The sequence below is a fragment of the Delphinus delphis genome, chromosome 9 (genome assembly GCF_949987515.2).
Source record: "Delphinus delphis chromosome 9, mDelDel1.2, whole genome shotgun sequence".
Taxonomy (NCBI): Eukaryota; Metazoa; Chordata; class Mammalia; order Artiodactyla; family Delphinidae; genus Delphinus; species Delphinus delphis.
The window spans coordinates 10,162,673-10,184,001 of NC_082691.1; the positions used below are offsets into that span (position 1 = coordinate 10,162,673).

Here is a 21,329-nt window from a genome sequence, read left to right on the forward strand (position 1 = left end):
ATGGACCCTTACGTCTATTAATCCAAGCCCGCGGCCCCAGAGGAGAACTGGACCCCGGGGGTGAGGCGCAGAGGGTGCTCTGGCCCTACCTCCAGCACGTCCCTCGGGCCGGGCACCAGGGCTAAGTCAGCACCGTGTTTAAGCACATGAGAACTCTACCCACTCTGGAGGCTACCACCCCTCGTGCTCAAGCCCAGCTCTAAGTGCTGTTCTTTAAGGCCACCAGACATCTGAACTGTAAAACAGTCACAAATATCCTGTTTAACTATATCGTGGACTAGTAGGTAATGGGGGGGGAAGCGGGGAGGGGGGGAGGGAGGGAAGGAGGAAGGAAGGAAGGAAAAAAGGAGAAAGAAAGAAAGAGAGAGAGAGAGGGAGGGAGGGAAAGAAAGAGAGAGAGAGAGAGGGAAAGAAGGAAGGAAGGCAGGAAGGAAGGAGGGAGGGAGGGAAGGAAGGAGAGAGAAAGAAAGAAAGAAAGAGAGAGAGAAAGAAAGAAAGGAAGGAAGGAAGGAAGGACAGAAAGGAAGACAGGCAGAGAGAGAGAGAAAGAAAGACATCTCTCGTTTAACTATATCCTCGACTAATACAAATTTTTCTGGTAAACCTGTATTCCCAGAAAAAAGTGAATTTAAGACTGAAAACAGAAACCCTACAAGTCTGATAAGGCTAGAGCGGAGCTTAGACCCCGGGTGGTTCCCCTCTTCACTCGCAGGCAAGGCAGGGAACCCAGGAGGACCAAAGACCCAGCCTGAGCCTGCACCCTGGGCTTCTGCCAGCCTCGGCCCCAATGTTTCGGGCCTGCGGACAGGGGCACCTTCCTCCAGCTAAGTGTGGACTCAGAGGTGTATCTGAGAGTCTCTAAGACAATCAAGATTTCTCCTGCGTTTCCTAAGCTGCACAATGACTCTTCCAGGTCCTCAGTCACTGATAACCAGCTCTGAGGTGGACCCAGCTGTCCCTGCGTCCCGTGCACTCCTCTGGGTGGTACCATCCTCCTTCCTGTGAGACAAGGGAGCCTGGACCGATGACCCCCGCTCCCAGGGGACAGCCCAGGCCACCAGCTCCCGGGGCCCGTGCAGGAAGGGTGAGCTGGCCCGAATGATGGGACAGCTCGCAGCCACGTACCAACACGGAGCACGAAGTCGTTGTAAGACTGGTAGTTGATCTCATCCAGGACGTCGAACATCTCGATGGCAAAATCTGCCAGTGTGCTGAGGTGGGAGGAGATGGACTTCTTAGCCTGGACGTGAGCAGACACGGGTTATGTTTGCGGGTGCAAGGGCAGAGGGGCCAGGGACACTCAGCCAGTGACCTGCGGGGGTGGGCGGACCAGGCTGTACCCCTCACAGGCTCAGGGACTTGACCCCCACGTCAACCATGCAGAAGCCCCGCTGGCTGGGCCTGGGGCTGACTGGGTGGCACCCTACAGCTGCCCTAGTGTGTGTTTATCATCCCATTCTACAGGTGAGAGACTGAAACAGAGCAGGAATATTATTGCCCAAGGCTCCCAGCTCCTGAGGGCAGAGACTGAGGCCATCTGAGCCCAGGCAGAGCCCTTCCGCAGGAATGGGGGCGGGGGGGAACCCTGTGGTGGGAGACCAGATGTCCCACTGCTCAGACAAGGCTGCCACCAGCCCATTGGAAACAAGCAAAGTAAGGTGAGCAGAGGGGTCTGAGTCAACTCTGCTCACACAGCAGAGAGCAGTTCCAGCCCTCCTTCCTCACGCTGATTCCGTCTCTTTCATCGTGTTGTGTTGACAGATCCTCTCTTTTGTGAGAAAACAACTGTAAATTTTTTTCTTTTTCTAATGACATCAAGGTTACTTGCTCTTCTTGTTTTAGGAATATTTTCATAGTCCTCAAAGTTGGGGAATTAATGCTTTTTTTAAAAAAAAATTAACTGACAATTTTTTAAAGAACAGTTTTAGGTTTACAGGTAAATTGAGCAGGTAAGTGTAGAGAGTTCCCATATACTACCCCCGTACCACCCCTCACACATACAGAGTTTCCCCTGTTATTAACATCTTGCTTTAGGCTATGGTAGATTTGTTACCACTGAACGAACCTACGCTGATTCATTATTATTAACTAAAGTCCACAGTTTACGTTAGGGTTCACTCTGTGTGCTCTGTGGGTTTTAAAAAATGCAGAATTTCATGTATCCATAATTGTAGTAGAATACAGAATAGTTTCACCGTCCTCTAAATCCCCCACCTATTCCCTCAAACCCTGGAAACTATTATTTACTGTCTCCATAGTTTTGCCTTTTCTAGAATATCATACAGTTGGAATCACAAAGTATGTAGCTTTTCCAGATTGGCTTCTTTCACTTAATGATATGAATTTAAGGTTCCTCCATGCCTTTTCATGCTTTGACAGCTCATTTCTTTTTAGTGCTAAATAATATTCCATTGTATGGATGTATTACAGTTTATTTATTCATTCACCTATTGAAGGACACCCTGGTTGCTTTCAAGGTTTGCAATTATGAATAAATCTGCTATGAACATCCTTGGGCAGGATTTTGTGTGGACGTAAGTTTTCAACTCTTGTGGATAAGTAACAAGGAGAGTGATTGCTGGATCACATGGTAAGAGCATATTTAGTTCTGTAAGAACTCCAACTGTCTTCCAAAGTGGCTGCAGCATTTTGCATTCCCTCCAGAAATGAGCGAGAGTTCCTACGGCTCCACGACGTCACCAGCACGTGGCAGTGTCCGCGTTCTGGATTTTGGCCACTCTACTAGGTGTGAAATTGTATCTCGTTGTTTTAATTGCATTTCCCTGTGACATATGATAGGGAGCATCTTGTCATATGCTTATCTGCCATCTGTATATCTTCTTTGGTAAAGTGTCTGTTCCCATCTTTGGACGGAGCACTTTTTGATTGGGCTATCTGTCTTCTTAATTTTAAGAGTTCTTTGTAATATTTTGGGTACAAAGCCTTTATCAGATAGGTGGTTTGCAAAGATTTTCTCCAAGTATATGGATTGTCTTTTCATTATAGTATTTTCCACCAGTAGAATTTTAAAATTTTAATTAAGTCCAATCTAACAGTGTTTTCTTTCACGGATCATGCTTTTGGTACTGTATGTAAACACCCATCACCAAACCCAAGGTTACCTAGATTTTCTCCTATGTTATCTTCCAGATGTTTTATAGTGTTGCATGTCACATTTAGGCCTATGATACATTTTGAGTTAATTTTTGTGAACAGTGTAAGGTCTGTGTTTAGATTCATTTAAAAAATATAATTTAGATAGATAGATATTCAATTTTTCTAGCAACATTTGTTGAAGACTATCTTTGCTCCATTTGTCAAAGATCAGTTGACGATATTTATGTAGATCTATTTCTGGGCTCTCTATTCTGTTCCGCTGGTTTATTTGACTACCTCCCTTTTGCCAAAACCATACTGTATTGATTACTGCAGCTCTATGGCAAGCCTTGATGTCTGGTGGTGTCAGTCCTCGAACTTTGTCCTGCTTCTGCTATGTTGTGTTGACTACCCTCAGTCTTTTGTCTCTCCATGTAAACTTAGGATCAGTTGGTCGATGTCACATAATAACTTGCTGCACTTTTCATCAGGACTGCATTAAACCTACAGATCAAGTGGGAGTCTGACATCTTAATGATACTGAGTTTTCCTATGCAGAAATACGGAGTATCTCTTGACTTATTTAGATCTTTGATCTAAATAAGCACTGGGCCCAGTGCTTTCTGTTTTGGAAGGTTATTAATGACTGGTTCAATTTTTAATATAGATATGGACCTACCCAGATTATCTATTTTTCTTATGTGAGTTTTAGCAGATTGCATCTTTCAGAGAATTGGTCCATTTCACCTAAGTTACCAAATTTGTGGACACATAGTTATACTTTTATACCAGTTGGAAATAGTAACTTTTAAAATGTTTGATTTTATAATTGTCTGTAGTTAAGATACAGAGATAAAATAGAAATTTCTATGTTGATTTTATATCCAGCAAGTTTGGTAAAGTCACTTAAAAATTCTATCAGCTTATATGTAAACATTTTAGCACTGTATATTCTAAACATGCGAGCAATTTGAGAATGATGGTTTTGTTCCTACTTTTGCAATTCATAACTCTTCTGTTTACTTTTCTTCCCTTATTGGACTGGCCAGGACCTCCAGTGTAGCACCATAGAGTTGTCCACAATATACTTTAACATCTTTTTTTTTTTTTTTGCGGTACGCGGGCCTCTCACTGCTGTGGCCTCTCCCGTTGCGGAGCACAGGCTCCGGACGCGCAGGCTCAGCGGCCATGGCTCACGGGCCCAGCCGCTCAGCGGCATGTGGGATCTTCCCGGACCGGGGCACGAACCCACGTGCCCTGCATCGACAGGCGGACTCTCCACCACTGCGCCACCAGGGAAGCCCCTTAACATCTTTTAAATGTCCATTGGTTCAGTGGAAATGGCCCTTCTTTTGTTTCTAATATTAGTAATTTGTGTCTTCTCCCTTTTTCTTGGTTAGCATGGCTAGAGATTATCAATTTTATTGATCTTTTCAAAGAGCCAACTTTTGGTTTCCTTGATTTTCTGATCTCTTGTCTTTGATTTCATTGATCTGTGTCTGATATTTATTATTTCTTTTATTCTGTTGCTTTAGGTTTATACTGCTCTACTTTCTCTACTTTTCTAAGGTGGAAGCTTATTGATTTTGGATTGGTCTTCTTTTCTAATGTATGAATTCAATGACATAAATTTCTCTCTAAGCACTGCTTTTCCTGCACCCCACAAATTTTGATAAGTTATATTTTTATTTTCATTTAGTTCAAAATATTTTTCAACTTCTCTTGAGATTTTTTTTTTTTTTTTTTTTTTTTTGCGGTACGCGGGCCTCTCACTGTTGTGGCCTCTCCCGTTGCAGAGCACAGGCTCCGTTTGTGCAGGCTCAGCGGCCATGGCTCACGGGCCCAGCCGCTCCGCGGCATGTGGGATCTTCCCGGACCAGGGCACGAACCCGCATCCCCTGCATTGGCAGGCAGACCCTCAACCACTGCGCCACCAGGGAAGCCCGAGATTTCTTTTTTTTTTTAATTTCTCCTTTGTATCACTTAGAAGTGTACTGCTTCATCTCCAAATATTTTGGAATTTTCCAATTATCTCCTAGCAACAGATTTCTACTTGAATTCCACTCTAGTCTAAGAATATAGTTTGCATTATTTCAATTATTTTAAATTTATTAAGCTGTGTTTTATGGCCCAGAATGTGGCCTATCTTGGTAAATGTCCCATGTGAGGTTCAAAAGAAGTACATTCTGCTGTCCTTGGATGAAGTAGTCTATAGATGTTAAGTACATCCAGGTGATTGACGATGCTGTTCAGTTCAGCTCTCTTTACAGATTTCCAGCCAACTGCATCTACAGATTACTGATAGCAGGGTAATGAAGTCTCCAACAAAAATAGTGGGTTCATCTACTTCTCCTTGCAGTTCTATCAGTTTTCGCCCCCTGTTGTTAAGTGCATAAATATCAAAGATTGTTACGTATTCTTGGAGAATTAACTCCTTTATAATGTACCTCTTCATCCCTGATAATTTCCCTTGATCTGTAATTTGCTTTGTCTGAAATTAAGATAGCTACTTGAGCTTTTAACCGTGCTAGCATGGTATCTCTTTCTACATCCTTTTATTTTTTAATGTATCTGTGACTTTATATTTAAAGTGTGTTTCTTGCAGAAAACCTAGCTGGGTCTTGTTTTTTAGCCACTCTGTTAGTTTCTGCTTTTTAATTGGTGTATTTAGGCCATTCACATTTACGGTGATTATTGATATAGTTAGATTAGCATCTACCATATGTATAACTGCTTTCTATCCATGACACTTTTTTTTTTTACATCTTCCTCTCTTTTTCTGCCTTTTTTATAGGGGCAACCTGAGGACTTTATTCACAATCCTGAACTGGGAAAGGGGAACACTCAGTGGTGCCAGGCTGCCAGGATGGGCCAGGGTGGCAGGAAGGGGGCAGGGCTGGAGGTAGTTCTTGTGCCCGGCCTTCTGTGTTGACCTTCCCCAGAAGGTCAACACGGAACGGGCCACTGACAAGACAGCCTGCAGGCTGCTGCCCTAATCCAGTGCAGAGGGCAAACTGAGGCCCACAGTGGGGGGCCTGCCCATGGTCCCTGGGCAGCTGGGGGCAGAGCCGAGGGTAGAGCCGGGGCCCAGCCCCTGAGCAGGGCCCACCTGTCGACCTGTGCTCACCTTGGTCCCGGCCGCGGGCGCCAGCCCCACGGCAGCCATGTAGGTGCTTCCGATGGTCTTGATCTTCTCCAGGTCCTTGTAAAAGTCTCTGTCCATGAGCTTTGTTTGAAACACAAAACTGTTAAACGTTACATAACATCTTATAAAAGTCACGGCGGCGCACGGCCGCCAGGAGCAACCGCAGACAGGTACGTTCTGGAAAGCAGTGTGTCTTCTTCATGTAGGCATGAGACAAGTTCTGGGGCTGAACCGAGAGGCGCAGGCCTCAGGGGCTCCAGCAAAGGTGCTTAAAAGAGGCGTCAAGGAGGAGCCATACGGAATGCACTCCCGTCCTCTCCGTCCTCCAGCAGCTGAGCTCACAACCACCCAGCGGGCAGACGGGCCCCAGGGAGGGAAGCAGAACTGGCGCAGACTGGAAGCCTGGCTCTGGAGGGTGCAGAGGTGCCTGCCCACCCCCCCAACCTGCAGGTGAAGCCACCCACCTGAGCTCGACATTCACAAGGCAGGGCACAGACGCCAGCACCCGCCCTCCCCATATCCTAAGGCCAATTTCCTTCCTCAACTGTCACGGTTGGTTAGGATTCCCAAGGAGACAAAAGGCACGTGCTCCCCCTGCCCCCCTGCCATCCACAGAGCAACGTGCTACATCGGTGGACACAATTCAGGACTCGGTTGGAGGAGGGGCACCAGGCCGGCCCAGGCCCCAGGGGGTCAGGACTGTGGGGCGGCCCTTACCTCGTCAAAGTCGGCGATGATCTCGTTGAGGAGACGCAGACACTCCACGCCCATGTTGTTGCCATCCAGCTCGATGTAGAAGTCGTTGAAGTTGGGGATGGAGGCGAACATGACCCCCACCTGCGAGTACGACTGGTAGTACAGGTCCTGGGGGTCAAAGGTTGGGTCAGGCACTGAAGAGGCAGGCAGAGCAGCATTGAGGGCTGGCGCTGGGAGCAGGGCCTGCGGACCAGTCCTGAGGCGTGGCTGCCAGGACGCGCCGGCACCCCGTGCCACACGAGGAGGGGGCTCGGAGGATCTAGGCCCACACGAGGTAAGTCAGCTCACAGGTGGGTGCAGAGCCCTCAGCCCAGCGGGACGAAAACATGAGCCCTGGAGCTATTTCAGGCCAAAGCTAGTGAAGCGAAGCCTGGGGGTTTGTGCCTTTAGGACCTAAAAGCCCGGCCGGAGCCTCTTTATTGCTGAGTCGGCTTTCGTAAGCCCTGCCCTATGCTGACTGGGTGGTCCCAGAGCTTTACTGCAGTAGGTCGTGGCCACTAGGACGTTCTGAGCAACCCAGACAGCTCTGAGCACAGAGAAGGGAGTGAACCGCCGGCCCTACGGGTGGGTGCGGCAGTTTCTAGGGGGCCACCCAGGACGTGCAGGCCTTGAAACGGCGCTTCCCAACCTCGTGTGCAGTTTACTGAAGCCCACTCGCCTTCCCTGTGGGGACAGTGGATGCTGTGCTCTCTCCCAGGATCAAAGGGGAGGGCACGCTAGCTCTGGGCACCTGTCACCCCCATGGCCCAGGGGCCTCAGATGGTCTAGTTCCCACCCTGCCCTTGGGGTGGCCGAGGGGCCTCTCCACCTCGGTGCTCACCATGTTGCGGGGGTTGGACATGAGGAAGTGCTGGGCGACGTGGGCCGGCAGGAGGTTGAAGAGAATCCTCTTGTTGTCCAGCTTCACCCTCTCCATGTCGTCCCTCTCCTCCTCTGCCTGGGGAGTGGTCCTCCGTTAGCCACTGGCCCGCCCACTCACGCTTCCCTGCTCGCTCGACTACCCGCCATGCAACAAGATTCTCGCCTGGACCAGACTCTGGACGCTCTTCCCCAATCTGCCCTGACGTCGGGGCATCCACGTTCATCTCTGCATCGTCCAGTTCGAGCAAGAGCCCTGCTTAGTCAGTTTAACACGACGCCCCACCTTTGACCTCTGATCACCCCGGATATCTGATCGCGTTCCTCATCTCCGAGCCCAGCCAGGTGATGTCAGATCACCTTGGCCTGATCTCAGCAGGGATCCTGTTAGGTCAGTTTAGCCGGAAGCCCCCTCACGTGGATGCCTCCTTTGGGAGTTTCCCATCCACCGCCCCCCACCCTGCCCCTTGGCTACAAAGCCCCACTTGCCCGCCCTCTATTTTGGGTTGAGCCCGCTCTCTCTTCCGCTGCAGTGGTTGGTCCCTACGCCTGATGCAACACTCCCGAAAAATGTCTGCCTTACCCTCTTTAATGAGAGCTCTGAATTATTACACCTGTAACGCATGCTTCTTTCTGCTATCCAAGCTAAATGCCAAGTATGCCAACAGTTTCCACCAGGCTCATCTCCACGCCCTCTCCAGGTAGTGACTAGATCAACATTAGGGGCTCAGAGGATCCACGCAATTCTGGACTAGTCACCACCCGGCTCAGCTAGAGCTTCCAAAGGACAGACCATTAATAAGGGGCCTGGCCCCAGTTTCCAGGGTCTACCCCCAGCCATCTTCTGGGGACCAGAGGCCTGAAGCAGCCCTCTGTGGGGCACGTGCCCACTCCCAGGACACACCAGGCCTCCAGCAGCCTCCGACGTGCCTCCAGAGCATTGCCGGCCTCACTGGGAATGCCCGAAGCCAGCGGTGGACCCTCCCTAAGCTCCTGCGTCCTCTAGAATCTCCTGGCTTTCAGCAGGACTCACAAGTCTCTGGGCGCTGAGACAAGCAGAAAGCTACAGGGGCCGGGGGGGCAGACCCAGCGGAGCAGAGGGTAGAAGCCGGCGGGTCCAACTGGGGGACGCGGCCAAGCAGATGGCAGGTGCGGTACGGGTCCCAGCTGGCTGGCCTCTTAGCTCCAGGGCCCTGAGAGACTAATGCAACCAGCGGTGATGGCCCCACTCACTGGGCACCATGAGGGCTCAAGAGGCGATGCTGGCAAAGTGCTGAGGGCAGCCTCAGGTCAGGTGCCAGCCCTCAGAAATGGAGGCCACCGGATCACTGTGGGTCACTGTCCCCCGCTTCCACATCTGGCACCTGGCCGTAGCCAGGGAAGGAGCTCAGCTGGGGGGACATTACATCAGCATTACAGGGGCAACAAGCTCTTGAATGCAGTGACAATGTCACAGGCATGCCGTGTGGATGGCCTGCGGCCGCCACCAAAACCCACACCGTGGAGGGCAGCACACCCTGGTTCAAGTGGCCGGGTACAGAGCTCCAACCGCCTCGTCCTAAAATGAAACGCCCATTCATAGAGGCACCATTCCTACCTGGCAAGGGGTTAGGAGGGCGTCTGCTAGCTCGTAAGCCTTGAGGAGTGTCACCTATGTTTGGTGCTGTTATTATCATAACAGTGGAAGGGGTCGGCTACACGCTGCTGGACTTCATGCAGTGATTCTACCAGTGAAAAGCAAGCACGTGAGACCCCCGAAGGTGGATGTGAGGAGGCCTCAGGCCACAGCTGCCAGGAGGAAGGGGGCCCAGCCAGGAGTCCCAGGCCTCCTCTAGGGCGTTTTCTGGGAAAATGAGATGTGTGGTCCACAGGAGCCGTCAGTTAGCAACGGGGCTGATGCACGACAGGCTTCGTCCTGCCCCTTAAAGCGGGTAGACATGCTGCAGGTGAGGACAGAAGAAGGAGCCCAGGAGCCCCAGGACCCGGCTCGGACAAGCATGGACCCTGCAGACAGGGCTGTGGCTGTGGACAGCGGCTGAGATGGGTATCCGCAGACACAGTCGTGTGGGGAAGAAAGGCCTCACAGGGGAAACGGGAACCTCTCCTAAGACACATACAATTAATTTCCTGTTAACACGTGTGCACTGACACACAAAAGAAAGTTTCTTGAAAGATGAGGTAAAGAGAAAGTAAATAATAGTTTTTAACTAACAGGTGTTTAGAAACTTATTAATGGCAGAAAAATGTTTGCTCTCTCCAAAATATTAACGTTAACAGTATTTTAATGAATGCAGTGTAACTGAATATGTTTCAACTTTTTAAAAAATTTTGATCGATCACTTTGTGTGTTGAAAAGCTTTCGTTCTAATTTCGGTTTCTTTCAATTTATTTACAGCTAACTCAGATTTATGGGCTATCAGATTAACTCTCTTTCTAAATAATCAACTACTTTTTAATCCGTCCACGGATGTGAACGTTTCTGTTGAAATCTGACTGATAAATGTCTATCTTCTTACAAACTAAGCAGAAGAAGTTGGATCGTTATATTTTTCACAAATAAGATGAAAATCCACCGAAGTTGTCTTTTTGTAAGACTTTCCAACCAGCCAGGAAGTATTGGTAAGAAAGAGCTGTGGGTAATATACATTATTCCTGTAAACAAAGTCACACGACAGAGACACATCCAACATCCATTTTCAAAATGTTTTCTCGGGCTTCCCTGGTGGCGCAGTGGTTGAGAGTCCGCCTGCCGACGCAGGGGACACGGGTTCGTGCCCCGGTCCGGGAAGATCCCACATGCCGCGGAGCGGCTGGGCCCGTGAGCCGTGGCCGCTGAGCCTGCGCGTCCGGAGCCTGTGCTCCGCAACGGGAGAGGCCACAGCAGTGAGAGGCCCACGTACCGCCAAAAAAAAAAAAAAAGTTTTTTCTACAGCATAGTTTCCTTAGTTATCAAAAGGGAAGAGGAGGGGGGATAAATTAGGAGTTTTTTATTTTATATATGTATATTTACATATACACAGTACTATGTATAAAATAGACAACCAACCTGAAACTAATACAACATGGTCAATCAACTATACTTCAACAAAAAAATTAAATTAAAAAAGCACGTTCCTTCTCACGTGACTCTATAGGACAGATTATGGGAGCTTACCTTCCAGAAATTAATTACCAGGGGACACTTACAGACAGCTTCACGGCATCTCAGAAGGGCACCCAGCCTGGGATCACTATCTTTTGGTAAACAGAACAGAGCAAAAACAAAAAATAGCACAACCTGACAACTCCCGGCCGATGACCAGTGAGCCACTGTGCCCTGTGACTCTCGGTGTGACCCCTATGAGGTGCTGTGAAGCTTTCGGTCTAACCAGCCGAACAAGCAGACCCTGACCCAGCAGCTGGAGTTAAGGACAGCTCGCTAAAAATGAGCAATTGAGGGAGGGTGGCACCGGCCTCGCTATGCCTGGGCAGTGATGTCCCTGCCTGTGTCCTAGAAGTGACATCTGGCCAGGGTGAGATCAACCCAGCCAGCTCATTCTTCAACGAGGAAAGCATGTTTCTTAATTTTCAGATTCGCTCACTATAAACAGAACTTCTGATGTTGTTCCACAGTGTTTCTCAGAGAAACAGAAAGAACAGGGCAGATATAGACATACAGGAAGGGATTTATGAGGAGGAGTTGGCTCTCGTGATTATGCAGGCTGAGAAGTCCCACCATCTGCTGTCTGCAAACTGGAGACCCAGAAGACCTGGTGGTGTGACTCCTGAAGGTCTGAGAACCGGGGTGCTGAGGGCAGAGACGATGTCCCAGATCGTGTAGTCAGGCGAGAGGGGCTCCAATTCTCCCTTCCTCCACCTTTCTGTTCTATTCAGGCCTCCCTCAAGGGATTGGATGAGGCCCACCACATTAGGAGGGGGAATCTGTTCTACTGAACCCAATTCAAATGCTAATCTCATCTAGAGATACCCTTCCAGACGTACGCAGAAAAACCTTTGGCCAAATAACTAGGCACCTCGTGATCCAGCCAAGTTCACACATAAGCTAACATCATGATGTCTTCTTCCCAAACCCCACTGTGCTATCTCACTTGCCTTCTGGGGTACACACAGCCCTCTTTGGGACGCCCAGGCTCTGAGAACCACCTCCTCCTGGGGAAGCACAGAAAGGGAAAGGGCCTTTCCAAAGCACACAGAGAAGCTGAGACAGAGGTCATCAGTCCCCAGGTGAGAAGGACTTCATCTCTAACTCTTGAACTGAATCATTCCTAGTTGCCTCCCTTTGATAATTTCGTCTCACTTGAGGAAAAGCCACTCTGTGAGACATGTGCGTCAACAACTGCACCAGCTGGGCAGGTGATCAGTGATGGTGCTTGTCTCCATAGATAGCGGCTACCCTGCAGAGGGGACAAGTGTGGAGATTCAGGGTGGACCAGGCTGGTCAGGCCACACGGGGCACAGGCATCCAGAGAAGCCCCCCACCCACTGCCAAGAGGGTGAAACACGAGGGGAGGTGGGGTCAGAGGAACAGAGACAAAGATGATAGCAGACTTATCGTTAAAAGCAATGCCAGACGAAAGGTGGTGGAACGTCTTTAACGCACTGAGCAGAAAAAAAAGATCATGAACTCAGAATCCTATACCCAGCAAAAGTATCTTTCAACCACAAAGGCAAAATGAAGAGTTTTTCAGACACGCAAGAGGTGAAAGAATTCATCACCAACAGACTTGCAAGAAACATCAAAGTGGGTCCTTCAGGCAGAAGGAAGATGACAACAGACAGAAGGCTGGATCTGCACAGAGGAATGAAAAGCACCAGAAATCATAACTATGTGGGTAAACAAAAAATACTCTTTCTCATTATAACATATCTTTAAAATAGACTTTAATGTTTATGATGGAAATGATAATATATTTGGGGGGTTATAATATATGTACAAATAAAATCTATGATGATGTCAATGGCAAAATCCCTAGGATGGAAGAAACCGATGTACATACTGTTGTTATGGTTCTTATACTATATGTGAGGTCGTATAATACCACTTGAAGACAAGCTATGATACGTACCCATTAAAAAAATACAACAGAGAGTTAGAGCTAATAAGAAGAGAGGGAGATCAAGTGGAATAATAGAAATATTTAATTAACCTAAAATAGAAAAAGAGGAAAATGAAAACAAAGCACAGATGGGACAAACAGGAAACAGCAACATGGAAGATTAAAGATTAAAATCCAACCACATCCATAATCACATTAATTGTAAACGGAACAGCTCGATTAAAAGGCAAGATCCAATTGTATGTTGCTTATATGAAATCCACTTTAAATAAAAAGATACAAATAGGTTAAAAGTAAAATGATGGAAAAACATATAACAAGAGAGCTGGATTACCTATATTAATGTCAGACAAAGCAGACTGCAGAGCTAAGCATATTACCTGGAAAGAGAAGGTCTTTTTTTTTAGGGATTGATATTTATTTGGAGTTTTTGGTTTTAGCCCACAGGTATACAATAGCGTCTTTTTTTTTTTTTTTTTTTTTTTTTTTTTTGCGGTACGCGGGTCTCTCACTGTTGTGGCCTCTCCCGTTGCAGAGCACAGGCTCCGGAAGCGCAGGCCCAGCGGCCATGGCTCACGAGCCCAGCCGCTCCGCAGCATGTGGGATCTTCCCGGACCGGGGCACGAACCCGTGTCCCCTGCATCGGCAGGCGGACTCTCAACCACTGCGCCACCAGGGAAGCCCGAAGAGCGACTTTTGGTTGATCAGAGGAAAAAGGTTTCAATTTATCAAGAGGACATAATCCTAAATATTTATGCACCTAATAACAGATCATCAAAATACATAAAACAAAAACTGATAGAACTGCAACAAGTTCTATCCACAGTTGTAGTTAGAAATTCCAACACCATTCTCTCAAAACTTGATAGAATGACTAGAGAGAAAATCGGAACCTGACTTAACTGACATATATAAAACACCATCCAACAGCGACAGAACCTCTCCCTGGCTAACTCCTCCAAAATCTCCACGACTCTATCAGGTGTTATCTTTATAGGCTAACGTCACCAACTCGGGGGCCCGGTCAGGCCGTGGGCCTGTCACACGTGTGGAGAAAGGAGGCCTGGGAAGTGACTGAAGAAGGAGCTGCAGCAGGCCTCAGCTCAGCCCAGCCACTGGGGACTCCAGGTCTGAGCTCCCCACCCGCCACCGAGTGCTGAGAATGGCCGCTGCACAAGTGGGAATTACCGTCGGAATAGGCATTCATTGTAGAGAGAGAAATTTTTATCATAATCAAAATTATAAGTGTCATCATGATTATCTGAGTTCAAAGAAAAAAAATCACTGGAGCAAAGGCATTCCGACAGTTCCAGATTAAGAGGTTGAGGAAGTCGTCAGGAAGGAAAAGCCCATCTGTTTATTTAGGTTTATAGAACCAGCTGGGTCTCAATAAATAATTACCCCACTGAGCCTTTGGTCTGGTAATTTTGCAACAGTTCGAGGCACTCTGATGTGCCTCTGCTGAAATATCCAGAGGGCAAATGGGCAAAGTCTAGAAATTTCCTTGTTTTGCTGCGTTTACAGGAAAGCGAGGCGTTTCTCGTTACACATCGTTAGAAAAATATGTCAGTGTGTTCCACGTAGGCAACCCTTCCCCCATGACACAGAGGTTCTCTCCTGCACCAGACTCCCTGGAAAGCACTCTTCACCGTGGGGCCGGGTGTGCAAGGGGTATCGCTGGCAGAGGACCCCAGGACAGGGTCAACCACTGGACTTAGTAACATTTAAGGGGACACCAATGCCAAGAACAGCTCTTGCCAATCCAGATGAGAGAAACTGCCTGCCTGCCTGAGGGAAGGGGTCCCCGGCTGGGGGAGCCGACAGCCAGGGCCTCAATCCCACTCTCTGAGCGTGAGGTCCAGAACGGGCACCCAGTCAAAGAGTGGGAAACCCCATCTCCCACACCCCCAAGCCGGTCCAGCGCTTCCTGGCTCATCCTAAGCCCGTTCTTCTCTAGCTCTGAGTAGCTACTCATAACTGAAAGATCTTAAACCAGAGGGCCCAGCGGACGGCCAGTAGACACATCTCTGGGACCAGCCTCCCCTGGATACCCGGCCAGAGCCGGGCAAGACCAAGTTCAGCGGCACAGCCCACCACAAAGAGGCCGTCCTCCCTTACCTGGCGCGGCTTTGGCAAACTGCAGCAGCCGCATCCCCTTTCCAGGAATGGTGTGCGCCGGCCTCTTCCCCTGGCGTCTCTGCTGACCCAGGACCCACCCAGAGGGCTCTACCTACAGGCCCCCTTGCCGCTGGCTTCTGGCCGGGCTCAGCCGGTGGGAACTTCAGTAGGGGCTGGGAGGGAGGCAGGAGAGCGTGGCTGGGTCCCTCCCAGCATGGTCACTGGGGGCTGGCTGTGTCCCTTGGCGGAAGGTCGTGAATCCTGTCTGGTGGCCCAGATTGTCCCAGGTGCTGAGGACCCCTTCCACTGTGGCGCCCTGGGCACTGCACCAGCCTGGGGTTGTCCTATCGCTGCCCCACCTTTCAGATGGTCCAAGTGCCATTAGCTCTCTTGACCTCACTGGTCTGGAGCGCGCCCTCTGCCCTCTGCCCAGACTGAGTGCTACGTGCCTGAGACCACACCCACCTCTACCGCAACCCCCGCGCCTGATGGACAACCACGCCCGGGCTCTACAGGGCCACTTCCAAGTTGCCCCCTGGTGGCCCCTGTGACTGTGGGATCCCCACCCAGGGGTGCCTCCCCTTGCCCCTGCTCCATCACACTCCATGGCCAGGCCACCTTCCAGAGACAGGGATGGGATCCTGCCACCCTGGCTTTGGGGCCAGCAGTCAGCCCTGCCCACAGAGAACGGGGGGCTCTGACCCCTCAATGGTCTCCCCGCCACCCTTTCCCCCCGGGGTCTCTGTGAAGTTCCCCCTCCTGGCACACACCTTGTCCCCTTTCCTCGACGCCAGCCCCTCACCCCCCCACGGTTGAGTCTCAAGCGTCCAAGAGGCCCAGAGAAGCCCAGGCTCTTCCCAGAAGCCTGGCTGGGCATGGTGTGCCCATGTCGGTGGGGCTGCGGCCTCGACCTGGCACCGGTGAAGGCGGCTGCCTGAGTCCCCCGAGGAGCGGGGTGAGCCAGAATCAGGTGGATTCCCACACTTACGCCCTCACCAGGGGCCCTGCCCAAGCTGCACAGGAACTGGGGCCAGTGCTCTCCAGAGAGCCCACCTGGGGGGTCCCTGCCTGTGCAGAGGGAGCCAGGGGGCTCAGATCTCAGCGGCCTCCTGCCCACCTGGAATCCAGGTATGGAGTGAAGACAGGGCTGGGCCACAGGCCCCTGCGAATCAGGGGTCTGTCCCAGCAAGGGCTGGCTCAGGGCTCCCACTGGCCGCACACAGGGAGTCAGTGTGTCCAGAACAGGCACTGACTTAAGAGTACAGGCTGAAGAATAAAGAAACAGGCAAATCCACAGGGACAGAAAGTAGATGAGTGCTGGCTCAGGGCTGGAGGGTGGCTAGAAATGGGGAGCGACCGCTAATGGTTATGGGGGTTCCTTGGGCAGCGTAAAAATGTACTAAAACTGACTGTGGTGTTGGTTGCGCGATGCTGTGAATATACTGAAAGCCACGGAATTGTATACTTTAGATGGGTGCGTGAACCACGTGGGATGTGAACTACACCTCAGCAAAGCTGCTGTATAAAAAGGAATAAATAAGCCATGCTTTTCACCTAGCATATCCGTGTGTGCACAGACAGATACACACACACACACACACACGCGCGCGCGCACATTTTCTTTCTTTTGTTTACGCAGAGTAATGGAATGATTGCTCATGATCTTGAACACAACCTGCCCTGGTGTGCAGACAGCAACCTGTTTTAGTAGCATCTGTCTTTTCCAGGTTAATTAAACTGGAGGGTGAACAGTAGTTTCCACCGGAGTGGCCGCTGCCTTCCGCCCCCATCACAGCCAGCCCTCCCATCCCCCCTCCCTGCCCCTCCTTCCCACAGGGAGAGCACCCAGCAGTGGCTCCGGAGAGAGCCCAGTGGGGCCTACAGCCTGTCAGACGTAACACGGTGTCTGCACCGACTGTGCGCCAAGCCTGCTGGGAAGGGAACTGTAATCGTTCCTCACTGCAGTGGCTAATTGCATGTGTCAACCTGACTGGGCCACAGGGCGCCCGGATCACTGGTGAGCATCCCTTCTGAGTGTGTCTGAAGGAGAGATTAGCTCTGAATAGCTGGACTGCGGGAGGAGGTCGTCCGCTCCAATGTGGGCGGGCGTCATCCAATCCCCTGGGGCCTGAAGGGAAGAAAATAGCAGAGGAGGGGCACTCCGCTCTCAGCCTGAGCTGGGGCGTCCATCTTCCCCCTCCCTCGGACATCAGCACTCCCGGTTTCTGACCTTGGGACCCGGACTGGACTACGTACACCCCAGCACTCCTGTTCTCTCACGGCAGGTGGCAGACGGCGGGACGTGTCAGCCTCCGTAACCTCGCAGGCCAATCCCGGGAATAAACCTCCTCTCTGCAGAACCCAACCAATACACTCCCACACGGGATTAGGGTCCTCACTCCATTCTACTGCGGACCAGGGACCCCAAGTGGAGTTGTGGGATTCCCGAGGAGGACCACTTAACTCTAGGCCCACCTCCTGCCCACCCGACACAGCTGACCAGCGAGGGCCTCAGCCACTGACCTCCTGCCTATTCCACTGCAGGACATGGACAGGCGTCATCCGTCTTCCTGAAGCAAGGGTGTGGGCAGGCAGAAAAAAAAGGAGACTGGGCCCCCCAGCAGGCGGGGAGAGTGTGGGGTGACGGCGGGGTGCACCCAGACACCTGGCTCAGAGCCACGTGGCTCTGGACTGGGACCCTGGCTGCACACAGGGTCCCTGGTATGCGGACGCTCCCACCCACCACAGACCTGCTGGGACCTCCAGTCATTCCAGCCCTGGCCCTGGGCACGTCACATCTGTGTCTGAGCCCCATCTGTAATCCCACCTCCCGGGCAGGGCTGCTGTGAGGACTGAACAGAATGAACTCCCTCAGACAGCCAAGGGCTGCTTCTTCACGTGTCAGAATGAGAAGACTCTCCTGCAGCCTCTGTTCTACTGCACACCCGCCTCCCCATTTTTAGACGAGGAAACCAAGGGGAAGCAATCTGTCCAGAGCCAGGAAGCGTGCAAGTTACACAGATGGAGTCTGGCCTCTGGACCAGAAAGCCGGAAGCCCTCTGTTCCCAGAGTCGGGGACACAGAGCAGGTGACAAGGGGACAAGGAACAGGTGATGAGAGGGCTCGGAGACACACCACACCACGTGTGACCTGGGCTGGGCCCAGAAGTGGCCCTGGGTATGCCCGGTGCGCCTGTGCTCTGAGGTCATCGCCTGACACAGGGGCTCAGGGCCCAGGACAGCTCACGGGTCTGCTACTCCTCCGTGTCTCTCCCTCTCGTTTCAGCATTCCCCAGCATGCACTGTAAAAACATCAGGTCCCGGCCCCCAACCACAGACCTAAATCTGGAGCGGGCCACGCGAGATTCGGCAGCTTCAGGAATTTTCCACGAGCCTGATGAGACCCGCTGTCACGTCCGGCCAGCGGAGGCCGAGCCCCTCTGCACCGTCACCCCTCTGCCAGCACGCCTTTGCTCACTGCTGGCAAAGCAGTCAGACTCTGACCGTCGCACAGGGCTCGTCAGACTGCCCCCCGCCTGCCTGCCTTCCTGCTCCTTAGCCCCAGTGGCTCCACCCACAGAGCCGCCAGCGTCCAGCCGGGAGCCCCCACCTGACACCTCTCCCAAGGGGCCCCCGCCCCCCCCACCCCATGGAAGCAGAGGGGCTCCTCTTGCCTGTGCGGCCCACAGGTAGTCCAGCCGCAGCTTGACGTCCACCTGCCGGGCGTGCAGGGCCAGCGTGCACGAGAACAGGAGGATGGCCACGATCGGCTCAAAGCTGCGGCCCGAGACGGCGTCACCCCTTGGGGAAGAAAAGGAAGGAAACCCACGTCAGTGTCCCGAACGCAAGGCCGGTCCCCAGAGGCCCCTCAGACGCGACACCCCCAGCGGCGCCCGGGACGGACCCAGGCGGAGAGCCCCATCCCCGGGGAAACCCGAGGACTGGCTGGAACGCGGGTCCAAGTGAAGAAAGGGAGAAGCCCCGGCACCGGCGAGCTTCTGTTCAGCAAATCGGAACACAGGGCCCCTCGCGTGGACACAGGCGATGCCTGGCCACCGGCTCTAGCCGGAACAGCGTACCTACCCCACGGCCTTCGTGTACCCGCCGAGCTCCAGGACGAGGATGTAGGAGGTGGTAAGCACGGCAAGCAGGATCATTTTTGGCAAGGAGGACACCCGCAGGAATACAGCCAGCGGGAGGGTGCCCACGAGGCCACACAGCAGGGCGTGGGGCGCAGACTCGCAGGGCGCGGCGGGCAGCACGCGGTCCCGGCGCCCAGACGACAGGATCACCAGCGACCCGTTGGGACTGGAGCTCCAGGCCCAAGGCAGGCAGCCCACCTGGAAGGGGGAGAGAGGACCCAGGAGCGTGGAAGGAGCCCCACTCAGGACACTCACGCGCCCTGCTCCCCGCCCCCTACGGCCTCCCGCTCCAACCCGCTCCCCCAGCGCCATCAGCCGGGCCTCGGAAACTTCTGCCTGCTCCCGGCCCTGCTAGTCTCCTGACTACCCAAGAGGGGGCAGGCTCCCCAGGGCCTGGGCCTGGGGGCATGAGACCCCTACCATCCTCCCAAACCACTCAGCTCCATCCTGTCCCTCCCCCCACCCCCTCCTTCCTGTTTCTCTGCCCAAGCTTCATCCTCTGCGCACTGTGAAGGCCGGGCCTCCATTCCCAGGAGGATCGCGTGTCCTGCCCTGGGTGACGTCCCCTTCCCACCCCGCACTTCCTTGAGCACCCCCAGGCCCACCTCTGATCCCCTTGTTTCCCTCCCCAGCCCAGGGCCAGGCCCTTCAGGGTGGTCCCCGCAGGGCCCCCCACGTACCTGCGCCTGGCGACCCTCACCACGCCCAGCCCCGTGCTCAGCAGAGACACTCACCACACAGCCTTGGGCCACGGAGTAGATTAAGACCACGATGAAGATACACAGGACGGTGCGGATCTGGATCGTCAGGCACCCTGGAAAACACTGAACAACAAAATGCTATTGAGAAAACGGCCTCTTGTTACAAAGTCGATCGTGTTCACAGTAAATCACAGTACAGAATGTTGAGAGCCACCTGTAGGCAGCTAGAGTCTCACCGACTACTCATCCTTCACACACCTTTCTCGGCTGTTTTCATATAATTAATCTCCCCGGTGGAAAAGCTGCCCAAACTAAAAAAGACAAAAACTGAAGTCTTTAAATTAAAAAGATGCTGTGACGCTGAGTGGCACTGACAATCACTGAACAGATTACCTTGACGTTTTCAGAATACTGCATCCTTCTATCTCAGAAATGGTAAGACTTTCCGTTTATTTGTGTCTTACATGCTTTAACTAAGTTTTATCATTGTCTTCACACAGGCTTTATAAAATTTTTGTCATCAGAAGTCTTATGTTAAGTCTATTTAATAAACACATTTTGCAATATTCAAAAAATGATGTCATGGATAAAAGAAGTTCTTCTTAGACTCACACTTCTGAAATTAGAAACGAAAACGAAAATAGAGACCACAGGGAGATTACAGAAAACACCGACCGGCCAGGGAGCCTGGGACCATCTACATGGTTATCCCTCTATCCTCCCCGCCGTGAAGTCGGAATCATTACCGACCCTGCTCTACCGGTGAGGAAATGCGGCCCAGACACCACTCACTCTCCAGTCCAGGAGACACAGAGTGGGCCGCTCCAGCTCACACAGTGGTGGACGTGGATCTGGGTCCCAGTTCTAGGCTTCAATACTGTTGTATTTTCCTTGAAACGCAGATCTCCTCTGAGGTCCTCACGCAGAGGAGCTGTTCTGCGGCGGTGTGAGCCCCACTGTCTTAGTACCTGCGTCACGCCCATCCCAGTCTTCTCTCTCACTGAGCCCTGGGCAAGGCCGTGGATGCTCAGGGGGACTCCTGCCCCCAGCCCCAAGAAGCACGGGCTGCTCACCCTTTTACTCAGCAAACCCTGGAGACGCCGCGACCGGGAGTGGGGCCTGGCCCCTGGTGCTGCGGGAGAGGTGGAAACAGGACAAATGTCTCTCGGGAGGCTATGAGTGGAGGGCCACTGGCCAAGGCTGGGCAAGCCCCGCCCACGGTGTGTCCCGCTCCGGGCCTGGAGGGTGGACGTGGATGTACAGCTGGGTTGCTGATGCCTTTGGGTCACCCAAGGAAGGGCAGCCTTGGGCTGAGCCAGCACATAGGGGCAGTCAGAAGACCCAGAGAGAAACTGGTCTCAGGTAGTTGAATGGAGTCACTGGATAAAACCAGCCCTGGGCCCACCCTCCTCCCCTCCCTCTCTCCCTCCCTCTGAATTTTCTGAATATATAGGACA

The 21,329-nt window shown here is 52.1% G+C and overlaps 1 protein-coding gene across 1 annotated transcript in view; it reads right to left on the reverse strand.

Annotated features, from left to right (window-relative positions):
- ADCY1 (adenylate cyclase 1) overlaps nucleotides 1-21,329 on the reverse strand; it is a 118,307-nt gene that overhangs the window by 6,168 nt on the left and 90,810 nt on the right. Inside the window, exons 12-18 of the mRNA XM_060020138.1 lie at nucleotides 19,906-19,995; nucleotides 19,113-19,369; nucleotides 18,704-18,830; nucleotides 7,818-7,934; nucleotides 6,959-7,105; nucleotides 6,224-6,322; nucleotides 1,126-1,240 (exon numbers count right to left, since the gene is read on the reverse strand). Coding sequence (XP_059876121.1) covers nucleotides 1,126-1,240; nucleotides 6,224-6,322; nucleotides 6,959-7,105; nucleotides 7,818-7,934; nucleotides 18,704-18,830; nucleotides 19,113-19,369; nucleotides 19,906-19,995 — 952 coding nt within the window. The remainder of the gene's footprint in view (nucleotides 1-1,125; nucleotides 1,241-6,223; nucleotides 6,323-6,958; nucleotides 7,106-7,817; nucleotides 7,935-18,703; nucleotides 18,831-19,112; nucleotides 19,370-19,905; nucleotides 19,996-21,329) is intronic.